Source organism: Cyprinus carpio, chromosome A4 (genome assembly GCF_018340385.1).
Source record: "Cyprinus carpio isolate SPL01 chromosome A4, ASM1834038v1, whole genome shotgun sequence".
Taxonomy (NCBI): Eukaryota; Metazoa; Chordata; class Actinopteri; order Cypriniformes; family Cyprinidae; genus Cyprinus; species Cyprinus carpio.
Window position 1 is genome coordinate 16,506,473 of NC_056575.1, and position 22,171 is coordinate 16,528,643.

Consider the following 22,171-nt stretch of genomic DNA (forward strand, 5'->3'; position numbering starts at 1 on the left):
GGTGGCTGGCCGGGCTTGAGTTTCAAATGGATAACAAGGAGGCTAAACTTGTTTTGATTGGCAATTATAAGAAGGAACAATAAGGATGCCGTTAAGTCAATTGAGTTTATCAGTAATCAGTTCAGAGTAACTTAATACTGTTTTAAGCTAAATACGTAAACGCCAGAGACGGTTTATTGGAAGGATTGACCTTGTGTTCTGTTTTGGCAGACGTCTTCTCTTCAAATGCTCCGTGTATTGATAACCTCTGAGTGCAGCCGAGTCCGTGGCTTCAAACAAGAGTTCACAAGCTTTAATTCCAATGGAAAACAAGCACGAGTCTGGAAACTTATTTATTTTTTTAAGAGGACATCAAAGCTGATCGGTACATACGCTAGAAATAAACTGGAGAACTCAAATGGATGGGGTTTCTCTATAAGAGGTTTATTAACTCCAATATTGTACAAACAGAAGCACATATAAATGTATAAATTCTACACCAGGTGACTGAACTGGAGAGCACGTGTGCCAGAACCACACTGAACGATTACAGGGTCCTCTTTATCTGTAATAAAAAAAGAAAATCATTCATGGACATGATATAAAACATGAGGAAAGTAGATGTCAAGTGTAGAGAATAATACCAAATCTATACATATACATACACACACTAAAAGGCCTGTTCACACCAAGACAAATGTTGACAAATTTCTTGCAATAAAAATTCAATTCAAATGCACAGCTGTTAATGCATCTTTTAAAACCGATGTATGCATTTGCATGTCATCAATGCAACAGTTTTTTTTTTTTTTTTTTTTTTTTTTTTTTTTTTTACAGAGAGATGCTTTAATTTCTTTTCCAATGCACTACAGGCAAAAACCTGGACAACCAATAAGGTTTGCGCTCTTGGTCACCTGCATTACATAAAACTACAACTCAGTAGCGCTCACGAAAATACTTTTGTGCTGAGCTACAGTGAACAGTGGAGGAAGTACAGCTGTATTTCTGCTGTTCAGCAAGCTCCACCTACTGGCAGAGAGTGAATCTGTGATTTCATTCAGACCTTCTGCTTTTTTCTTTTTCAGCATTGGTCTAAACACAAACTGAATGCAATTGTTGCAACAAACATTTGTGTTGGTGTAAACATATATCAGTCAGGTAGAAGGCCAGAAACATATTTTTCTTGTTTTGTTTTCTTTTAATGTTCTTGCATACAGAGTATGTTACAAGCCTAACCAATAAGACTAGAAGTCAGTGTATCCACTCTCTAGCAAAAAGTAAAGCTCTTTTACTCAACAAGCGGCTTTTACTAATGGACTGTGTAAAATGACAACTTAGGACTGTTTTGACAGAAGTCAGTGTGTCCACTCTCTAGAGTAAGTAATATTTTTTTAATAAACTTTTGTATTTTAATAATGGAATGTGGAAATGTGCTTCTATTGTATTTATATACCCTACAGGACGTTACCTCGGTCATGCCTCATTCTCTGTGAATGGTGAATGCATGCATATTATGAAAGGTCAGTGAGGGAAAGATGGAAATTAGATTAATGTGTTAATACCTTAGAGGTGCAAAAACGACACATGAAACAAAAGACTTAATAAAATTAAAAGAAATATAAACATGATGTGGATGTAACAGAACATAACCCAATACAAAGAATGAATGAATGAGGAAGACAGATGGCATGCATGGGTTATAATGAGGGTAAAAGATGGGCAAACTAAGAGGAAAAACATCTTACAGAGCAGCGGCTCCAGAAATGATCTCGATGAGCTCCTTGGTGATGACGGCCTGGCGGGTTCGGTTGAAGGTCAGGGTCAGCTTGTCAATCATCTCAGCTGATGGAGAGAGAGAAAAAAAAAAAAAGACTGCAAATGAGAATTATAACTATAACATTAGTGACAATCACACTTTAGCAAGGAATATAGGAAACAGGCCATTAAAGTCTTTTGAAACTGAACGGAAGTGACAACATATAAAATGACTCACAAGCGTTCTTGCTGGCGCTGTCCATAGCGGTCATCCTGGCACTCTGCTCACTGGTGGTGGACTCCTTCATCCCGAAGTAGATGATGTTGACCAGAGCAAACTCCTGATAGTTCCTCAGCACATCAGCATCGATGTCATCATAGATGCCCATGTTTTCTGAACAAAACACATGACAAATGATCGATTCTGCTCCAGTGTCACTTGATCACATCTTAAAACCCAGCAAATATAGTCAAAGTTAGCCCCCAAAAACAAAGACAAGCATGAAATAAGGCTGTACCGATAACAACAATATACTAATTTACTGGGATAACATTTCTTACAATAGTGCATCAATATTTTTTTGGAATGCACTCATGTCAAAATGCTGCCTAATGCTGTTAAGCCGATTATTATTTTCATGAATTGGCAGATTAATCTTTTTCAGTACACTTAGGGTGCATAACTGTTTCTGCCTGACACTGTATGCATATTCGACATGTTCGTATATTGCTGTATACATTATATAAAAAACTATTACAACTGTATGTACTGTATCTATCTATATCTATATATCTATACATCTATTGAACAATATTGACCGATAAGCAATGGCACAATACGTCATGCATCCCAATATTTACTCCTGCTCATAAACGTGCTGGCCCTCTCTGACATGTTTAATGTGGTTTCAATTGTGATCCAATTATTATGTTGTTAAATGCATCATGATGGGTATACAGTCCAACAATGAAACAATACCTGAGTTTGCAACAGTGTCCAGGGAAAATAGAGGTTTCTCGTCTGTCTTATATGAAATCACAGACCTGCAGAGGACACAAATCAGCATCAAAACCAAACCATTTCTTTTTTTTTCTTCTATTTTTAGTATATAGCAATGTGCATTATGTGTCAAACCTAAATCTGTTGAATAGGATGGATCCCTGGTCAAACTCGTAACCGGAGTCCAGGAGCTCTGTGGCAATGATAGAAGCATCAGTAAAAGTGGGAGGCTTGCGGCCCACCTCCTTACAGTTGATCAGGATGTGTTGGCCATGGGTCCTAACGGTTCACAGAAGAAAAAGAATAGATTATAGCACAGAACACTGCAAAAAGTGGTATTTGAAACCACTGTGATTCATCTACATACTTAAGAAATGACTGAATGAAAGTTACAGAGACAAGACATAGAAAGTTATATACCTGTACAGCAGACCTCTGAGTTTGTCACCCACGTTAACAATCATGACCTCTTTGCCGGCACCCAAGAGCTTGGCGATCTCATTCTTCATGGCTTTGGCCACGCTGCTGTGTATGGCACCGCAGAGACCTCGGTCAGACGACACACCAATAATCAAGTGCTTGTTCTTGTCTTCTGGAGCTTTGATCTCAGCCTTCTCATAGAGTGCTAAACAACAAAGATATATATGAAAAAAAAAAACATTATCACAAGATGTTTTAAATTGATATCTAAATGTGCACTATAAACTTAATTTTGTGGATGATTTGCTGCATACCCATAGCGCCGGTGCCATAGACCCGGGCGGGCTTCAGGGATCTCTCAGCTCTGGAATACTTCGCTGCTGCCACCATCTTCATGGATTTGGTGATCTTCTGGATGTTCTTGATGGACTTCAACCGAATGGTGACTGGTGAGAAGGGAAAAACAAACAAACAAAACACTCAACGGTCAGAAAATCCATTCAACCGTCTGTTATGCATAATAACATTACTGCAAAACAAACACAAATACAATTAATAACATTAAGTAGAATAAAAACTGCATCTGTAAAGACATTAATGTCAGCTAACCTTTTATAAAGCAAGAGGAAATTCTACTTACTGTCCTTCAAGGTAGCCATGTTCCTGACCTGCCCACTGCAACAGACGTTTAATAGAGGTTAATCCCATCCACATATAAATACATTATAATAACTCTCAGGGCAACGATCATGCATCAGTAAATGTGACAGCGACTGAAGTTACATTGAAAGCAATGCATACCCTGGAAACCTACAGTGATATCAACGTCACTGCACGACAAGAGAGAATGGCTTCTATACAAAGAGTTCAGATCTCAAAACCATAATTTGATTCAATGTGTTGGTTTAGCAGCGTATTGCTATTTAAATAAATATAATATACATGAGAAATCAAGTCAAGTCGCTCGCTGTCATACACTTAAGCACACTGCGGCCTAAACTCCAGCACATCCTTACTCCACCTTATCCGCATCTAATTGACCAAATAAAGCAATTTTCTTCACTACTTATACGCAACACGTTAAATGCATATTTGCAGAAAATTATACATTCAACAAAATAATAAATTCTTACCATTGTGGGAGGAACAATGCCGCACCGGTCCTAGCGAACATGGTCACTTCCACGAAGGTCAGAGAAGCCGGTCTGCGCAGGCGCAAATACAGCGCAGATCATTATAATCTCGCGTTAACAGAGGCACACACAGATCAGTGACGAAACACGCACGTTCGCAAAGCGAGGGAGCGAGAGAAGTGTTGAGATTTGTTCATTAAATCGTGTGATTGTTTGAGGGATTAAAACAGGGAAAGCATGAATTTTTTAGTCCTAAAGCGATTGGGAACAGAATCAAAACTAAAGGCCTTCAAAATTGCGCTGGTATTGTCAGATGTGTCAGACACAGTGTAGAGATGAAATAAATTTGTTTGAACATCAGTGGTGTAACGTTAGTTGGGGCCATGTGCAAGTAACGTTATACGCCGAATGCTTGAACATCAGTGGTGTAACGTTACTTGACGTTCGATATTCGCAAATCTAGGGACCGTCTCTAAAGTTACATGCGAAACTACTATACACTTCTCTAACGTCAATAGCATGCAAGGATAATGACTAACAGTCATGAAAACAACTGTAAACTGTTCATCCAGGTGTCAACTATAATGCACACCTTTTATATTCTTTGATAATTATTAAAATAAACTGTAAATCAAATGTAAAATATTGCTAATTTTCATTACCGAATGGGCTCAAATTTAAAATATGCCATAATTTGAAGCTCAATAGCATTTGAACAGAATGACTCACATTCATAAAACATACTGTAAAGTGTTCATCTAGGTGTCAACTATAATTCACACGTTCATATTTTTCATAATTATTCAAATAAACTGTAAATCATATGTAGAATGTTTCTAATTTTTATTACATAATGTATTTTGAATACAAATTAAAAGCTCAGTAGCATCTGAACAGAATGACTCACATTCATAAATCATACTGTGAAGTGTTCATCTAGGTGTCAGCTATAATGCACATCTTTTATATTTTTTCATAATCAATCAAATAAACTGTAAATCATATGTAGAATATTGCTATTTTTCATTACCGAATGGGCTCAAATTTAAAATATGCAATAATTTGAAGCTCAATAGCATTTGAACAGAATGACTCACATTCATAAAACCATACTGTAAAGTGTTCATCTAGGTGTCAGCTATAATGAACACCATTCATATTTTTCATAATTATTCAAATAAACTGTAAATCATATGTAAAATATTGCTACTTTTCATTACCAAATGGGCTCAAATGTAAAATATGCCATAATTTAAAGCTCAATAGCATTTTGAACGGAATGACTCACTTTCATAAAACATACTTTAAATTGTTCATCTTGGTGTCAACTATAAGGCACACCTTCATATTTTTCATAATTATTAAAATAAACTGTAAATCATATGTAAAACATTGCTACTTTTCATTACCAAATGGACGTAAACACTCATTTAAAGCTCAATAGCATTTGAACAGAATGACTCACATTCATAAAACATACTGTAAAGTGTTCATCTAGGTGTCAGCTATAATGCACACCGTTCATATTTTTTATAATTATTCAAATAAACTGTAAATCAAATGTAAAATATTTCTACTTTTCATTACCGAATGCACTTAAATACAAATTTAAAGCTCAGTAGCATTTGAACAGAATGACTCACATTCATAAAAAATTCTGTAAAGTGTTCATCTAGGTGTCAGCTATAATGCACAACTTTTATATTTTTCATAATTATTCAAATAAACTGTAAATCAAATGTAAAAATATTGCTACTTTTCGTTACTGGACTTAAATACAGATTTGAAGCTCAATAGCATTTTGAACAGAATGATTCGTTTTCATAAAACATACTGTAAAGTGTTAATTTAGGTGTCAGCTATAATGCACACCTTTTATATTTTTCATAATTATTCAAATAAACTGTAAATCATTTGTAAAATATTGCTACTTTTCATTACCGAATGCACTTAAATACAAATTTAAAGCTCAATAGCATTTGAACAGAATGACTCACTTTCATAAAAACATACTGAAAAGTGTTCATCTAGGTATCAACTATAATGCACACCTTTCATATTTTTTATAATTATTCAAATAAACTGTAAAACATATGTAAAATATTGTTCATTTTCACAAGTCAACCACAATTCAATCTGTCAATTCAACCACAAGTCAATCTGAAATTCCAAAGCAACTTGTTGAAAGTATATATAGAACTGTAATGCGGTCAACCTGGATTTTTATTTTGGTGGGGGGTGGGCAAGTAATAGTAAACCACTTTTTTATTTAGGACTACACCAGTTACACTAACTTGACATTTAATTAATTAATTACATTTTTTAAATGATCTAAGTTTAGGTATGGCTAAAAGTACTGTGGAGTCTGTATTGATTGTCCTGTATTTTTTCTATATAGTGTCCTAGCTTTGAAGCCCAAAACTACTGAGCTCCCTACCTAGGCTGCATTATTCGATCTAGGCTATGTCACAAAACTTGAATTGCCTTTCTAGATAGCATGTTTGATTAAAATGCGTTGTGTCTTAAAACCTGCCAAATATTAAACTTATATTAAGCTACAAACACTATAGACTGTTCTAAAGCATCTTGTGACTCTCACCGACTTCACAAAATGGCTTGGGAGAGAAGGCAAGCATTCTATACATTTTATAGAATTAAAACTCCATATACTCACTGCATACAATACCATTCAAATTTTTGGGATCGATAGGATTTTTTATTTTATTTTTTACTTTTAATTAGCAAGGATGCATTAAATTGATCAAATTTGACAGTGAATGCTTTATATATTGTTACAAAAATGTATATTTCAATATGCGATTGATTTCTGAAGGATCATGTGACACTGAAGACTGGAGTAATGGCTGCTGAAAATTCAGCTTTGCATCACAGGAATACATTAAATCTTAAAATATATTACAGTAAAAAATAGTTCTTTGAAATGACAATAATATTTCACAAAATTACTGTATTTTTAATCAAATAAATGCATCCTCAATGACTTTTGCACAGAAGTGTAGGTGTTTCATTTAGATTGTGTGTACAGGTTATTGCAAAGTGGATGAGACACCCAAAGGCAGATACATCCAGTACATTTATCGTGATCCTTAAATGATCTGCAGGCATGAGCAGCTAGAGAAGAAGAAGAAACAGGATATGGACTCAAATTTTCATTGTCCATGTATCTACAGAAAACAAGATAGCTTCCAAAACAGTCTAAAAGTCTCCTAAAGCATTATAGCCAAAGTAATCTAACAGGATGTGACAATATCTATTTTATTTCTATAGCACCACTTTGGGTCCTTGTGCCCTCAGAGATGCAGCCTCTGCAAAAAGGAAAGTCTTCCCACCGAAATCTGCTCTGGATGAGATAATGGAGGCACGTTCTCCATTAATGTTTTTCTTTTTGGCTACTTTAGTTGTAACAGTGGTGTTAATACAGTATATCCATGAAATACACACATTAGAAATTTCTGTGAAAACATAAGGGTCCCTAAGCATTGTTCATGCAGTTTTATTACACATCTGTTTATCAGCTATGATTCACCCAGGACTTTCCCTCTTGTGTGTCTTCCAGATGGAGGAACAGAAGAAAAAATCTGTAAGATCAGATAACTGGATACAAGCAAACATTGTAGTGAAAGTGATGACTACTTTAAGAAGTATTACAAGAAGAAAGCAGTCATTACACTGAGTGATTATATGTCTCCTACAATGATATTGTGTGCATGGGTGTGATTTTACAGGAGGTGCAGGATAAATACACAGCTGTGGTGAAGATGATAGACTCTGGAAACAAACTCAAACTGGACCAGAGTCATTTGGAGACAGTCATTCCAGCTCCTGATGTTACTGTACCTTATTCATTCATTCGTTCGTTTTTGTGTGTGTGTGTGTGTGTGTGTGTGTGTGTGTGTGTGTGTGTGTGTGTGTGTGTGTGTAACACAAAAGGAGGATTTTCTCAATCTAATCTCTCAATCTGTCTCAGGTAAGCGTGTTTTGATCCTGAATGGTCAATATAAAGACACAGAGGTCATCCTGGAAGGCGTAAATGAGCACAAATTCTCGGCCACAGTCATCTTAGACTCTGTAAGTTCACTCTTAAAGGGATCCCCGGGTATTAAGACATGTATAGCTTAATATACCATAAATGATGTCTCTTATTGAAATATGTAATAGAAAACCCACGAAAGATGTATGTTATTTAAAAAAATCACATAGTTTTATACATATTTTGGACTATGGGGGCACTATTATTCTGATGATGTAAAATGGTTGCACTCGTTGAGCTACTGCCGCTACCTGTTGCTGTTTTTACCACAACACAAGTCGGAATAGACAACTCGGAAAATAAAATACTGATATGATGACTACAGCTACTGAAAGAGCTTACAGGTGGTGATGGATATAAGTATAGGCTTAAACCAAATGCCGTTCCATCGATTTTTCCCCACAAGGAGTCTAAATCCCGCACTGAGAAACTCCTCCATCATTCATGTTATATTAAGCTATACAGTCATGCCCAAAATTCATTCATTTAAAAAATCACAAAAATCTAAACTTTAATTGGATAATAAGAATTTAAAATGGGGGTAAATATCATTATGAAATAAATGTTTTCCTCTAATACACATTGGCCACAATTAACGGCACCCTTTTATTGAGTTCTTTTTTAAACCTCCATTGCCAGTTTAACAGCTCAAAATGTTCTCCTATAATGCCTGATGAGGTTAGAGAACACCTGACAAGAGATCAGAGACCATTCCTTCATCCAGAATCACTTCAGACCCTTTAGATTCCCAGCTCCATGTTGGTGGTGCTGCTCTTCATTTCACCACACTCATTTTCTATAGGGTGCAGGTCAGGGAACTGGAATGGCTATAGCAGAAGCTTGGTTTTGAGCTCAGTGACCCATTTTTGTGTTGTTTTTGAGGTTTGTGTTTGGATTATTGTACGGTTGGATGATCCAAACATAGTCCATTATAAGATTTCTAACAGAGTCAGTCACTTATAGATTTTTTAACTGTTGGTATTTGATAGAATCAAAGATGCCAAGTATCTAAACAAGATGTCCAGGACCTCCAGCAGAAATATAGGCCCACAACATAAAAAAATACAGCAGTATATTTCATTGTACACATGGGGTACTTTTTATCCCTGTTTTCACAACCAAACCCATCTTGAGTTTTGCTGCTAAAAAGCTCATTTTTTAGTTTTCATCTGACCATAAAAGCCAGTCCCATTTGAAGTTCCAGTCGTGTCTGATAACTGAAATATGTTGGAGTTTTTTGTTTTTGGATGAGCTAGGAGAATTTTTCTTGAAACCCTCCTAAACAACATGTGGTGATGAAGGTGCTGTTTGACACTTTTTTTTAAGGTTTTCTGACCCCGAGACTCAACTATTTTCTGCAATTCTCCAGCTGTGATCCTTGGAGAGTCTTTTTACCGCTCAACTGACCTCCTCACCACTTTATTACTGGTCTTTCTTACCGGTCCTCTTCCAGGCAGTTTTGTAACATTTTCTGTTGATTGGAAATCTCTTAATTATTGCCCTGATGGTGGAAATGGGAATTATCACTGCTCTATCTCTTTTCTTAAAGCCACTTCACCAATTTGTGGCTCAATTATCTTTTGCTGCACATCAGAAATATATTCTTTGGTTTTTCTCATTGTAATGGATGATTAAGGGGACTTGGGCTTTGTTTTCCCTCAGATTTATATTTCTGTGAAACAGGAAGCCTTGGATGTATAATTTCATGTTCATAATCACCCTGGTGTGCTCAAAATTGTGACTATGAATGGGAATATACTTCAGAGTTATTTTACTCATAAGAATTTCTAGGGGTGTCCTTAATTGTGGCCAATGTGTATTAGAGAAAAACATTTATTTCATAATGATATTTCCCCCCATTTTAAATTCTTATTATCCAATGAAAGTTTAGATTTTTGTGATTTTTTTTAAATAAAAGATCAAAAGGATTAACAATGCAGATTAATTTTCACAGCTTTCTTTGATCATATTTACCAAGAGTGCCCTTATTTTTGGGCATGACTGTACATGTCTTAATACCCGGGGATCCCTTTAAAGGGATACTCCATCCCAAAATGAAAATGTTGTCATTAATCACTTACCCCCATGTCATTCCAAACCCGTAAAAGCTTCGTTCGTCTTCGGAACACAATTTAGGATATTTTGGATGAAACCTGGAGGCTTGAGACTGTCCCATTGATATGCTCTTCTGTATCATCCACACCACAAGGATGCTGTGTTTTATTTCAAATCAAAGCTAAATACATGTAGAAATGGCGCATCCTTGTGGCGCGGATGATACAGAAGAGCATATGCAGCATACGGGGATATGGAGAGACACAGAGGAGACTGTTGACAAAGGGATTATTGAATAAAGTTCGTTTATTTTTTGTTTTCTTCGCTTACAAAAAGTGTTCCCGTCGCTTCATATAACCCAGATTGCACATCTGATGGAAGATGGAGTATTCTGATGACGACTTTCATGCCTTTTCTGGACCTTGACACTGTTATTTACTTGGCAGTCTATGGGACAGTCTCAAGCCTCAAAGTTTTCATCCAAAATATCTTAAATTGTGTTCAGAGGACAAACAGAGCTTTTACAGCTTTGGAACGACATGGGGGTAAGTGATTAATGACAAAATTTTAATTTGGGGATGGAGTATCCCTTTAATATAATCACTGCACACTCTTCATATGCTGGCTCTAATTCACTGCAACTTTTGAAGTTAGAATATGATTATGTGGCTTTTAGTCAATTTCTGTTAGCTATATGCTGGTGTAGTCCCTTTTTTTATAGAAATTAATACTTTTATGCAGCAAGGATGCCTTCAATTGATCAGAAGTGAGTAAATTTATAAACAAAAAAATGGTATTTTAAATAAATGCTGTTTTTGAAGTTTCTATTCAAAGAATCCTAAACAAAATGTTTCATGTTTTCTGCTAAAATATTAAGCGGCAGAACTGTTCTCCAGGATTGAGAGCCACTCATCTAAAGCATGTTTTTCGTCTTGGTTTAGGGTCGGATGAAAGGAAAGACAGTGGAAGGGGTTGCATATGAGGATTTCTCCAAATTGTCCTCCTACTCCTATCAGAGTGCATAATAAAGACTCTAATTTACATATTGGAACAAAATGACCAATGTTTTTTATCGTTCTTTTGTCCATTTGTTTCACTAAAAAAGCTAAAGTCAGAAGTCTTATAATACATTCATTAGTTTAATTGGCTTTGTTTAATTATTAATTAATTCCAGTTCAAATGGTTGATGTACAGCACTGTTTTTCTGTGTTTTGTATATATTTTCTCTATATATAAGTTTTCTTTGCTTCCTATTGCTTGTATAAAATAAGAGATTTCTACCAATCAGATTGGGAAGTCTCCTAACCTAGCTGCCACACTCATGCTCTCAGATGGAGGTCAGGAAGCTGTCCAGCTGAGGCAGGATATAACTGGTGTAACTGCCATCAATGAAGCCTTTCCCACTGTTATGGATAAACCAGCAGTAGACGTCTGAACCTCGTTTCTTGTCCCGTCTGTAGTCCTTCTGCCAGCCCCTGATCGATATACAGATATAGCAAAAGTTTCAAATATAATATGTGAAATGTTTCAGTTTCTGAGTAGGGGTATGCCATAGAAAATATAATTAACCTGATATAAAAACAATGAGAAATTTGATGTGATAGTACCTGGTGACAGCTAGTTTGTTGCCTTTCACCTCCATCGTGGCCTCTTTCTTCTTTGGATCTGCTCCCTCATGCACGCCGTACAACTTTACTTCTGGTTCCTTTGCAAACTGACCTATTATGAGACGCAAACCATTTTTTGAGAACAAGACCCACACACTTGGTGTTAAATCTGGTGCATGCATTTAAATATTAAGTGACTTACCAATGAGACCATGAACCTGTGTGGAGTATTTGTTGGCGTTAGACATGTAAATGCCCAGGAAGTCCACCTGTATAGGATGCTTCTTCCAAACCCGATGCAAAAGCACCATCACTGAAATCTTCCCATCAACTGTCACCGTAACATGTGCCTCTTTCACTATGGTGACCCTCATCCTGATAAGTAAGAGTTTTGCATATATTAACAAATGCATTATTGTATATTTAAAAAGAACTGCATTAAATAAAAAAATAATATTAGCTTCCATAATAAACGTCCATGGTATTAATCTGCATGTTGGTATAAAGTAAAAAAATATGTATAAATAAATAACGTTTTTATAATCATTAATAAAAAATAAAAGTTTTCTTATACAGTATAGGTGGGAAAATAATATCAAATATATATCAAAATAAAATATCCAAAATAATAGGCAATAATATTATATGATCCAATTAAATGAATAAAAAAAGTTCCTTTAATTTTTATTTCATTTGGGGAATACATCAGATTATATAAATTAAATATTCATGTCCTCTTGAAAAAAAAAATGATGGACAGAACAACCTTCACTTCACAAAACTAGTATTGTTCCTAAAATCTGCAGTTCAAGTTTATTGTAGAGTAATAAAATTTACAAGCGCACAGTCACTGCTTCCCATATTTGTAGTGTTTGCTGTAGTACATTTGTTTTTTGATACCTGTTCAGCACCAGCTCAGCTGTGGCTCCCCAAGAGAAGGAATGATTGTTCCTGCCTTCCATCAGGTCGATTCTGTTGGTTCCTACTACAGCCTGTACACCGTGTGTTTTAGAGTATATAGAGATGGTGCCGAAATATGTGTCTATTTTGTTGTTCTTCATCTTCTTAGACCCAACCAACTGACCGTTGATTGTGACGCCTAGACAGAAAAAAAACACATATGGAATATGAAATAAATAAAGGACCTCAGTTTTTTTCAAGTGATAGAAGACATCAAGTTACCTGTTCCAGGATCTGAAATCAGGTTGAGGATGTGTCCGGGTTTAGAGTCAATGTTGAAGCAGATGTCCATGTTACTTTTAGGTAAGTGAATGATGAAGTGGGGGTCATTTTCCACTACATTAAATTCAAAAGGATGGGGGAGATAAAATAAACAAAGCATAAAACTATATTCTGGAAGTTTTCTTTCCACTAGTCTGAAACAACACACTATAAAAAGCCAAATAGCCTAAAATCTTAAAACTGACCAGTGCAAGAAAAGACAACTTTTGCCCGTTGTCTTAAGTAACAAGAAACCAAATCTCATGGCATTCAAACTGATTCTGTATTTGAAAGTGATCTCAAATCTCTTTGTGGTTCACATCAGTTGTTAAACTAATAGTGGAACCCAGCCCACTCGAAAAGAAATGTTGTTTTGAGCGTTCACATTCAAATCAAAATCCATGTGAACTGCTTTCAGACTATTATTTGATTGTGCTGCATTACCAATGGTTATAGCGGTACTTTCAAGCTTTCCAGATGCTTCTTGAGTTGGAGCATTTGTAGGCTGAATCCACGGAGGTTTTGAATAGAGTAGCTGTTTCACCGTCTGTGGTCCAGATAAGGGAACAGTGGCTAAAAACAGAACAAAAAAATAATTAATAAAAATTTTAATAAAAAATAGATAACTTTAACACAAATCATTTTCCATATTTTGTTTAAAGGGATAGTTCACCTAAAAATGAAAATCCTGTCATCATTTAATCACTCAAACAGTTTATGGTAGCGTTAGTATGGAAAAAAATAGTATGGAAGTTAATGGCTACCGTCAACTGTTGTGGTTACTGTGGTCTTCTTTTATGTTCAACAGAAGAAAGAAACTCATACATGTTTGGAGCAAGTGGAGGGTGGGTGTACATTTTGAGTTTTGGGTGAGGTATCTCTTTAGTAAGGTTTTTGCAATACTATACTAATATTATATTTCAAGATAAACTGTTTGGATTTGGTACCTGAGCAGCAGCCATGTCTGGAGTCTCTGGGTGAGTCTGCGATCAGTCGTTCTGCCCGCCCCTGGTCATGACCCTCCACCAGCATGGCGGTGAAAGGGGTCACAAACTGATGCTCCACAGCCAGGGCCATGATCCTCTGAGTGATCCTACGCTTCTTATTCGCAGTAGAAGCTAGAGAGCTATATGAGCCAAAGCGAATGAGTATGATTAATGGGAAAATCTGCTAAATCTTGTATGGAACGTTTAAATGTGGATATTTTAATAATAAAACGATAAATAATGTTAATACAATGCCAATTAATGCCCATGCATTTATCAGCTGCTATAGCAGTTTCAAATCAATACAGATTAATATTCAATGTCTTCATCGACTATGAAATTGTACTTTTTCGATCCAAGGCAATTTTATGTCACCTCCTTGAATTTTTTTGAATGGTTTTGATTGGTGGGGAAGGACATTTTAAATGCATCTTCATCTAAAAGGAATCTTCTAAAAGTTTATTTAATCAGCTATTGGGAATTTTGCATGCAGGTGGGCTCAAATCTAGCAAAACTGCACTTGAAGTTAATACAGGGTTGGTTTTTCTCTCACCGTTCGGCCAATAGCTGATTGACAGTAATGTATGCCCACATCTGCCGAGCAAAGCCAGTGAAGGAATGTTGATGTGTGCTGAGCACAGAATCCAACCCGTGAATATCCGCCTCTGTCTGAATGTTCAGGTCCATGTTTGCCTAAAGAAACAAAACAATTCCTATTAAACAAGGCTTGAAAACTGAATTTTAAAATCTGAATGGAGACAAAGGTCATGTTGGGCTCACAGCGGAAGCGGTAGTGATGCTTTGCAGCGTTGTGAAGTCTGACGGTTGGAGTTTTCCAGCCACTATCAGCTCAGAACCATGGAAGAACTTGTCAAAACGATTCTGAGTCACGTTATTCACAGCGTTCTCAGGAAAATTAATGGAGATGGTTCTCAGGAGAGGAGAGGAGACCTGACTGTAGAACGTCTGGAGAGAGAAGAAAAGAAAGATGAATGATCGATAATAGAGTCTTTAAAAGCTCAAAAGAGTTAAATGAGTTTTGTTTCATTTCCATTCACATCCAATTAATCTCAGATGTTTCTCATTTGATTCTGAAAAAGTAGCAATTGACTCAAATTTTTGAGACAATTGTTGACATATTGTGAGCTATAAAATTAGTCTGTATATCACAGCTCAGATCTTTTGGACTTGGAAGAATTTGAAGAGAAATGTTTGAGCTCATATAGAAATTCACAATTTTAATCTAAGTTTCTTCTCCAAAGAATCTTTAAGGGTACTTTATGGGGGTCTTTTTTGAGTAGGAATCTCTTCAAAAAACTCTTCAAACTGCAGGCGGTGAAAAATGCAACAGATTTTTACAAAATGTATTTTTTAGGGCTGTCAAAGTTAATATATTAAAAAGTTAATTAAACATGATTATTGCAATATATTTTGACATATGCAATGAATTTATATATATATATATATATATGTATATATATATATATATATATAAATATATATATAATATATATCTATGGTGTGTGTGTGTGTGTGTGTGTGTTGTGTGTGTGTGTGTGTGTGTGTGTGTGTGTGTGTGGTGTGTGTGTGTGTGTGTGTGTGCGTGTGTGTGTGTGTGTGACCCTGGACCACAAAACCAGTCATAAGGGTCTTTTTTTCTGAAATTGAGTTTTATACATCATCTGAAAGCTGAATAAATAAGCTTTAAGCTTTGTTATGATAGGACAATATTTGGTTGAGATACAACTATCTGAAAATTTGGAATCTGAGGGTGCAAAAAAAATCTAAATATGGAGAAAAACGCCTTAAAAGTTGTCCAGATGAAGTGCTTAGCAAGAAACATCAAAAAATAAATAAATAAAAAACAGGCGATCATCTAAAAAGGTCTTTTCACTTGTCATGGTTTGAAAAAAAATAGATTTATTGTGTCATTGTTTTGAAAGTTTATTTGGCCTTTGAGTGGTCTTGGTTGTCATTGTTGGTATTGGTGATGTGGGCGATGCCTCTGTTGTCCATGGCAATTCGCTCCAGGAAGTCAAAGTCTACATCAAAACCAATACCAAGAGAGTACAGAGAAAACTCCTCCCTCATCACACGTTTCACGTTTTTCTGAATAGTGTTCAGCTTTATTTCTCCTAAACGAGACATGAAAAGAGAAAGAGTGGTTCACTGAGGACTAGAGGAAACTTCAGGACAAGAGGGTGGACATATAGACATTCTCTGTTGCATTGTGTAAACATGAATAGATCTTACCCACTGTCGGGTCTCCATCAGACACCAGAATGATCATAGACACAGAACGAGGGTCGGTCAACCCCTGATTGGAAGCTCTCACCAGCATCTGCACTGCTCTCAGTAAAGCCTCATTGATGTTGGTGCCTGGGGTTAAATACAGGGTCAGTGACATACAATAGTAACTTAAAAAATGTCATGCAAGAAATTCAAGATAAAATGTCTCACCTCCATTGGGCTTGATGCTTTGGATGTACTTTTTAGCTTCGTTCGCCTGGATGGAGGAAGCTTGGACCAGATCTTCATTCCAGCAACGGACGTTGTGATTGAAATCTATGATGCTGAAATAGTCATCCATCGACAGATCGTCCAGAATAGCCTTCATTGCCTCCACTGTCTACAAAACAAAACAAAAAGCTGTTAGGGAGCTCATTTGTTTCTCAAGGTTTAAACTAACATTCACTTGTAATAGCATTCGCTGTTCAAAATATCGGTGTAGCGTGCTATCATGATAATCAAAAGAGCATTTTGTAACTAATGCCATCAGATTGGAATAATGTTAAGCTAATAGGCTAAGCTGTTAGTTTGCTAACTAAACTTTGACTAGACACATCCATACCTGTTTCATTTTCAGCCCCCACATGCTTCCACTCACATCGATGACAAAAACAATGTTTTTGGAGAGAGGAGATAGATCAGATGGAGCAAAGAATTGAACAAAATGACCGTCAGACACCTGAGAGATAGACAATACAGTGCATCAGCAATCGCAGGTGATGAAGTAAAGCATACTAAGTACTGTAGCACATGCTATATTTTTAAAAAAGTAGCAGTCAATAGAGTGTATTCTGCACAGTGTGCATTAGGTATGTGCTCTTGTTTGGTTACCAGGAATGTTCTACAGTACAGTCAAGTATGGTTAATGAATAGAAATCATCAATGAATAGAGATAAAAAATGTTAACTGTCAAATTTAATTGTATACAGTGTGAGCTAGTTGATCGTACATTTATTTTGTATAAGGTTTTTCATTTCTGCAACCATGTTATCAAAATCTGGGGCATGTGCAAATATAAATATTGATATAATTGAATGTTACTCATTTTAATTGAACGGGGAAAAAAATACATCCCTTGTTTGCATGCAAAATTAAATTTTAAAAATCTAACTGAATCAGTGTTATTTTAGTATTATTGTGAAACTGTTTTATATATATATATATATATATATATATATATATATATATATATATATATATATATATATATATATATAATAAATGTTTTTCCATTTTCCACACGGTTCCATACTATATTATTTTTTTTATGTCTATTCATTTTAAATTCAGTTTTAGCTATTTTAGTACAACTAAATGCATTTGTATTAACTATCTGGTAGATATGATACTAAAATAACACAACCGCAGAGACTGGTGGACTCACACCTGATTGTGATTTTGTACTGTATGTCAACTATTGGCTGTAAAAGAGAATGTATATCCACACCTGAAGCTCTCCAGCATTGCTCTCTCTCTCCACATCATACATCACAGTAAACTCGCCATCCACTGAGCTTTCAGTGCAGTTTTCACACTTGCGCTGCTGCTGCAAAGTTGGTTTGAACACAATGTGAGCCTTTTCTTTTGTGTGGGTGATTTTGGTCAACTCTGAAAGGTGCTCTCCCAGTGTGTTAGAGGCTGTGACAAACTTGATACCTTTGGGCTCAAATATATACACATCAACCTGAGGAGATACAAACATCATAAAAACACATTAACATCACATTAGAGGTCACATCACAGGGTTCATGACACAACTTCTGTATATTTCTGAGTTTATATGTGTGTGGAACTGACCTGCAGCAGTGGAACCAGGCGTCCAGGTTGTAAGTGTAGTGTGTGCTGGTAGACACCCAGTTTCCTCTGCATCATTTCCTGATAGTGCAGCTCAAACTCCACTTTGCTGCCTGGAGGAACATGCACCTCAGTCCTAAAGGTCTCCATTGCTTGAGAGTTAGTCCTGAGAGTCAAAGGATTCTTTGATTAATAAAAAGCGGGAAAAAAAAATGAACAGCATTTCAAACATAGAAATCTTTTGTAAAAATGTAAGCGTTTAAGCAAAAAATATTAAGCAGCATGACTGTTTCCAACAATGATAATAAATCAGCATATTAGTATAATTTCTGAAGGATCATGAGACACTGAAGGCTGGAGTAATGATGCTGAAAATTCAGCTTTGCATCACAGGCATAAAATATACTTATAGTATACTAAAATAGAAACCTGTTATTTTAAGTTGTAATAATATTTCACAATTTTACTGTTTTTATTATACTTTTGAACAAATAAATGCAGCCTTCATGAGCAGAAGACACTTCTTTAAAAAACAATATATGTGCATTTATAGATCAGAAAATATATTTTGTACATAGGAAATATAGGAATCCAACAGTTATAAATAGCCTATATATATATATATATACATATATATATATATATATATATATATATATATATTCAAATCTATAAATACAGAATATTTGCATGCATATCTAAATTTATAATTCTAGATTTAAACACACTGTCTAATAACTACTTGATGTACAAATGTAAATCTATAAATATATGGTTATACATTTAAATATATAGTCTGTGTATTAATACAGAATATATACAGTACATCTAAATCCAAATATAGAGTTGAAGTGAAGTTACAGATCATGCTATACCATAAATCACTTCAAACTGAATTTTGCTAATTCAATTTCACTTATTCTGCATGCAAAAAATCGTTAAAAAGTTGTGAAAAATTACCAATCATGCAACATTAAATAAACACTTGCTATTTATTTGTATAAATTTAAAAAAAGTATATATATATATATATATATATATATATATATATATATATATATATATATATTGAAAGAGCTAATTAAATATACAATATAGAAATATAAAACCAAAACAATAAATCTTGAATATATATTTGTACATTTAAATAAATATAGGATATAGTGTAGAAATTGCAGTTTAAGTTGATGGGAGGATGAGCTGTACCTGACAATGCCGGCTGCTTTCCCACGAGCTCTTGCTTGAGCGTAAAGGTTCCGTGCCACTGTCTTCTCCTTCACTGAGCCCACGAATGTGATCCCATTGACATTCCTGAAAAGCAGCCACTGGTCATACAGGAAGCTGATGTGTTTGTGTGTATATTTGTGGTAGTTAAAGCTCTCACATGGTGAAGTTGTTAATGAAGGCCCGTTTGGGGATCTGCACGTTGAAGCCGATGCTCTGGGCATTGGCGCCTGAGTTGACCACAGAGCTCTTGACTGTGGTGTGAGCGAACCGCGACGTGATTCTGCTCTCCACCTTATAGCTCTTAACTGTGATGTCATTGCCCTGAATTGCCTGCATACATACACAAACAAAACACATTCCATAAATCAAACTATTAACATTATAAAAATTGCCTAGCAACCATTTGTATACCTTAGTACCACCAGACATAAAGTTTGCCCTGAGCAAATTTCCATTTCTAGTTTGAAATGCTATATTTTGTGTCACTTCTTGGCTTGTGTGAAAGTAGTAAACATCAAAGCGGACTATCAAAGCTTGCAAAATTGTATCTTTTGACAGGAAAATAGATATAGAAACTTAGAAACCAAATCTAAGTGGGGGGAAATGTCTCTAGTAGAAGCAGAACAGTAGCAGGGGGGGATGTCAATAACCGGAGTGTCTTTAAACAAGCCAATCGATTATTAGATAAGATTAAAGTGGAACAACAAGAGCATGAATACCTCAAAATCCTCTTCTTCTTCACTGGTCAAAACGCTCCTCTACACACACATATACACAAAAAAGAGAAAAAAAATAATGGAAATTAAATTAGAAAAAAATAAATATGTAAAATTAAATTCAAAATGTGATATGTTCACAGAACTGTAAAGTTAACCGATATGTTTTACAGTAATATAGATATATATATATATATATATATAGATATATATATATATATATATATATATACAGTCTGAATTATACATTTCCAAGAACTTTAACAGAAAAGAATCAAATTTAAAGAAATATTAATTATCTGCCACAGGAAGTCAAATAACATTGCATACACTATGAGTTGATTAATTGTACATTTATTTTATATAAGGCTTGCAATTGTTGTAAATATTTATATAATTTATATAATTGAAAATAAAATATGTATAATATAAATACATTTTTATTTATTTTTTACAAAAAAAAAATACATAATTTAAAAACAAAATCTAAATATATAAATCTGATTCAAATATTAAATTGAATAAATAAATACATAAAACAGTTAGTGACATCTGACACAGCCGCATGGACTGCTGGACTTACACCTGACTCTTTGATCAATGGTAATCAATGAAGACCTCAGTGACACTATCATCATCATTAAAACGTTTAAAAACTGCTTGAACTTCTTGGGGAAAAAAATACAAATAAGCTACATAAAATATTATTATTATTATACACATATTCTGTATAATTTCAATATATTTCTGTTCAAAATCCTTCTCCTGCCACTTTTAAGTTGAATATGAATGCTTACCCTGTATCTCTCAGAATGGTGGTACTGACCCGAAGGACCTGACTAACAAAGTATCACACATAAACAATATAGATTTCAGTTTAGACGCATATTCAGTGTACTGACATCAGCATGCATGCACATAAATTTGCCTCGTTTTGGCTCACATTTCTATTTCAATCTTACTGTTTCACTTTCCCACTCGCCATCGATGACAAACTCGAAAGCCCAGCTCTGCGAAAAGAGCAGGACACACAGAAGAACTGGAGTCTTCATGGAACCAGAGAAAAGTCCTTTCAGGAAACCAGCACAGTCCACACACAAGCACACACTAAATGATCAGCCTCTGCCGTCTCTGAGACCTCTGAGCCTCGTCAATATTTGTTGTGCCCCACATAACCAAAAAAACAGAGACAAGAACCTTTGAAACCTGACCAGCAGATGAACAAACACAATCCCTGGAAAAAGGACTGAGACATATCACACTCTTTTTTTCACATGTTGTCAGAAATGTTACAGGGTTTTTTTTTTTTTTTTTTTACAATGCATTTCTACACTATATTTATGCATTCATATGGCCATGTGACATAAAGTTACCCCATTTAGAATTCAAACACTTAAGCCGCTGTTAAAAATGAGTGTTGCATTATATACAAAATGATAAATAAGTAGGCTAGAATTTATTTTAAAGAAAGGCAACACACGTTTTTAAATTTAAATGATAAACCACAATATACTGTTCAAAATAAAGGCAAAGGTGTTTGCATAAAACAAGATCATTCATATTCCCTGGTTATTTAACATTTACTGGAAGTATGGGATATGTATTAATATTGTGGATATTGGCCACTATTTTGACCAGGGAGCAAAGAAATATGAAAAACTAACAAGCATTTTAGGAAATTAGGAAAGACCCGACATACTGTAAAAAAATTTTGAATTGTGTGACATATCAGACATAGCTTCTGAAACACATTAATGTATAGTAATGATAATGGTAAAATGCTTTTTTGAAAAACATAATTTGCTTCTATTTTGATATTATGCCATTATCTGGATGACCGTTCAATATGGGCAACCCCCAATCTTTGTTCTATATGCACTAATCATTTTAATAGTATCCAATACATTTGGAGAGTTGATAGCTTTATATGTTTGTTAA

At 35.1% G+C, this 22,171-nt stretch overlaps 2 protein-coding genes across 3 annotated transcripts; both read right to left on the minus strand.

The window, feature by feature from the left end:
• Positions 1–402: 402 nt before the first annotated feature.
• On the minus strand, positions 403–4,430 carry atp5f1c (ATP synthase F1 subunit gamma). Of its 2 annotated transcripts, XM_042743052.1 has the most exons (9): positions 4,288–4,430; positions 3,795–3,829; positions 3,469–3,600; positions 3,155–3,359; positions 2,870–3,013; positions 2,714–2,778; positions 1,973–2,128; positions 1,725–1,821; positions 403–544 (listed from the first exon to the last, which is right to left on the minus strand). In XM_042743052.1, the coding sequence occupies exons 1-9, from the start codon at positions 4,326–4,328 to the stop codon at positions 541–543; spliced, it is 879 nt and encodes a 292-aa protein (XP_042598986.1). In that variant the 5' UTR covers positions 4,329–4,430; the 3' UTR covers positions 403–540. The 2 variants fall into 2 exon arrangements, with proteins under 2 accessions (XP_042598986.1, XP_042598989.1); XM_042743055.1 differs by lacking the exon at positions 403–544 and having other exon boundaries at positions 1,721–1,821.
• Positions 4,431–11,511: 7,081 nt separating this feature from the next.
• LOC109109864 (inter-alpha-trypsin inhibitor heavy chain H2-like) lies at positions 11,512–21,393 on the minus strand. Its single transcript, XM_042743060.1, has 20 exons — positions 21,196–21,393; positions 21,031–21,072; positions 20,237–20,275; positions 19,675–19,847; positions 19,497–19,601; positions 18,294–18,456; positions 17,944–18,180; positions 17,059–17,175; positions 16,668–16,836; positions 16,461–16,586; positions 16,161–16,342; positions 14,988–15,173; positions 14,761–14,900; positions 14,169–14,347; positions 13,666–13,794; positions 13,183–13,296; positions 12,901–13,099; positions 12,203–12,375; positions 12,001–12,112; positions 11,512–11,868 (listed from the first exon to the last, which is right to left on the minus strand). Exons 1-20 carry the CDS (start codon positions 21,283–21,285, stop codon positions 11,721–11,723), a joined length of 2,823 nt encoding a protein of 940 aa, XP_042598994.1. The 5' UTR covers positions 21,286–21,393; the 3' UTR covers positions 11,512–11,720.
• Positions 21,394–22,171: the final 778 nt, after the last annotated feature.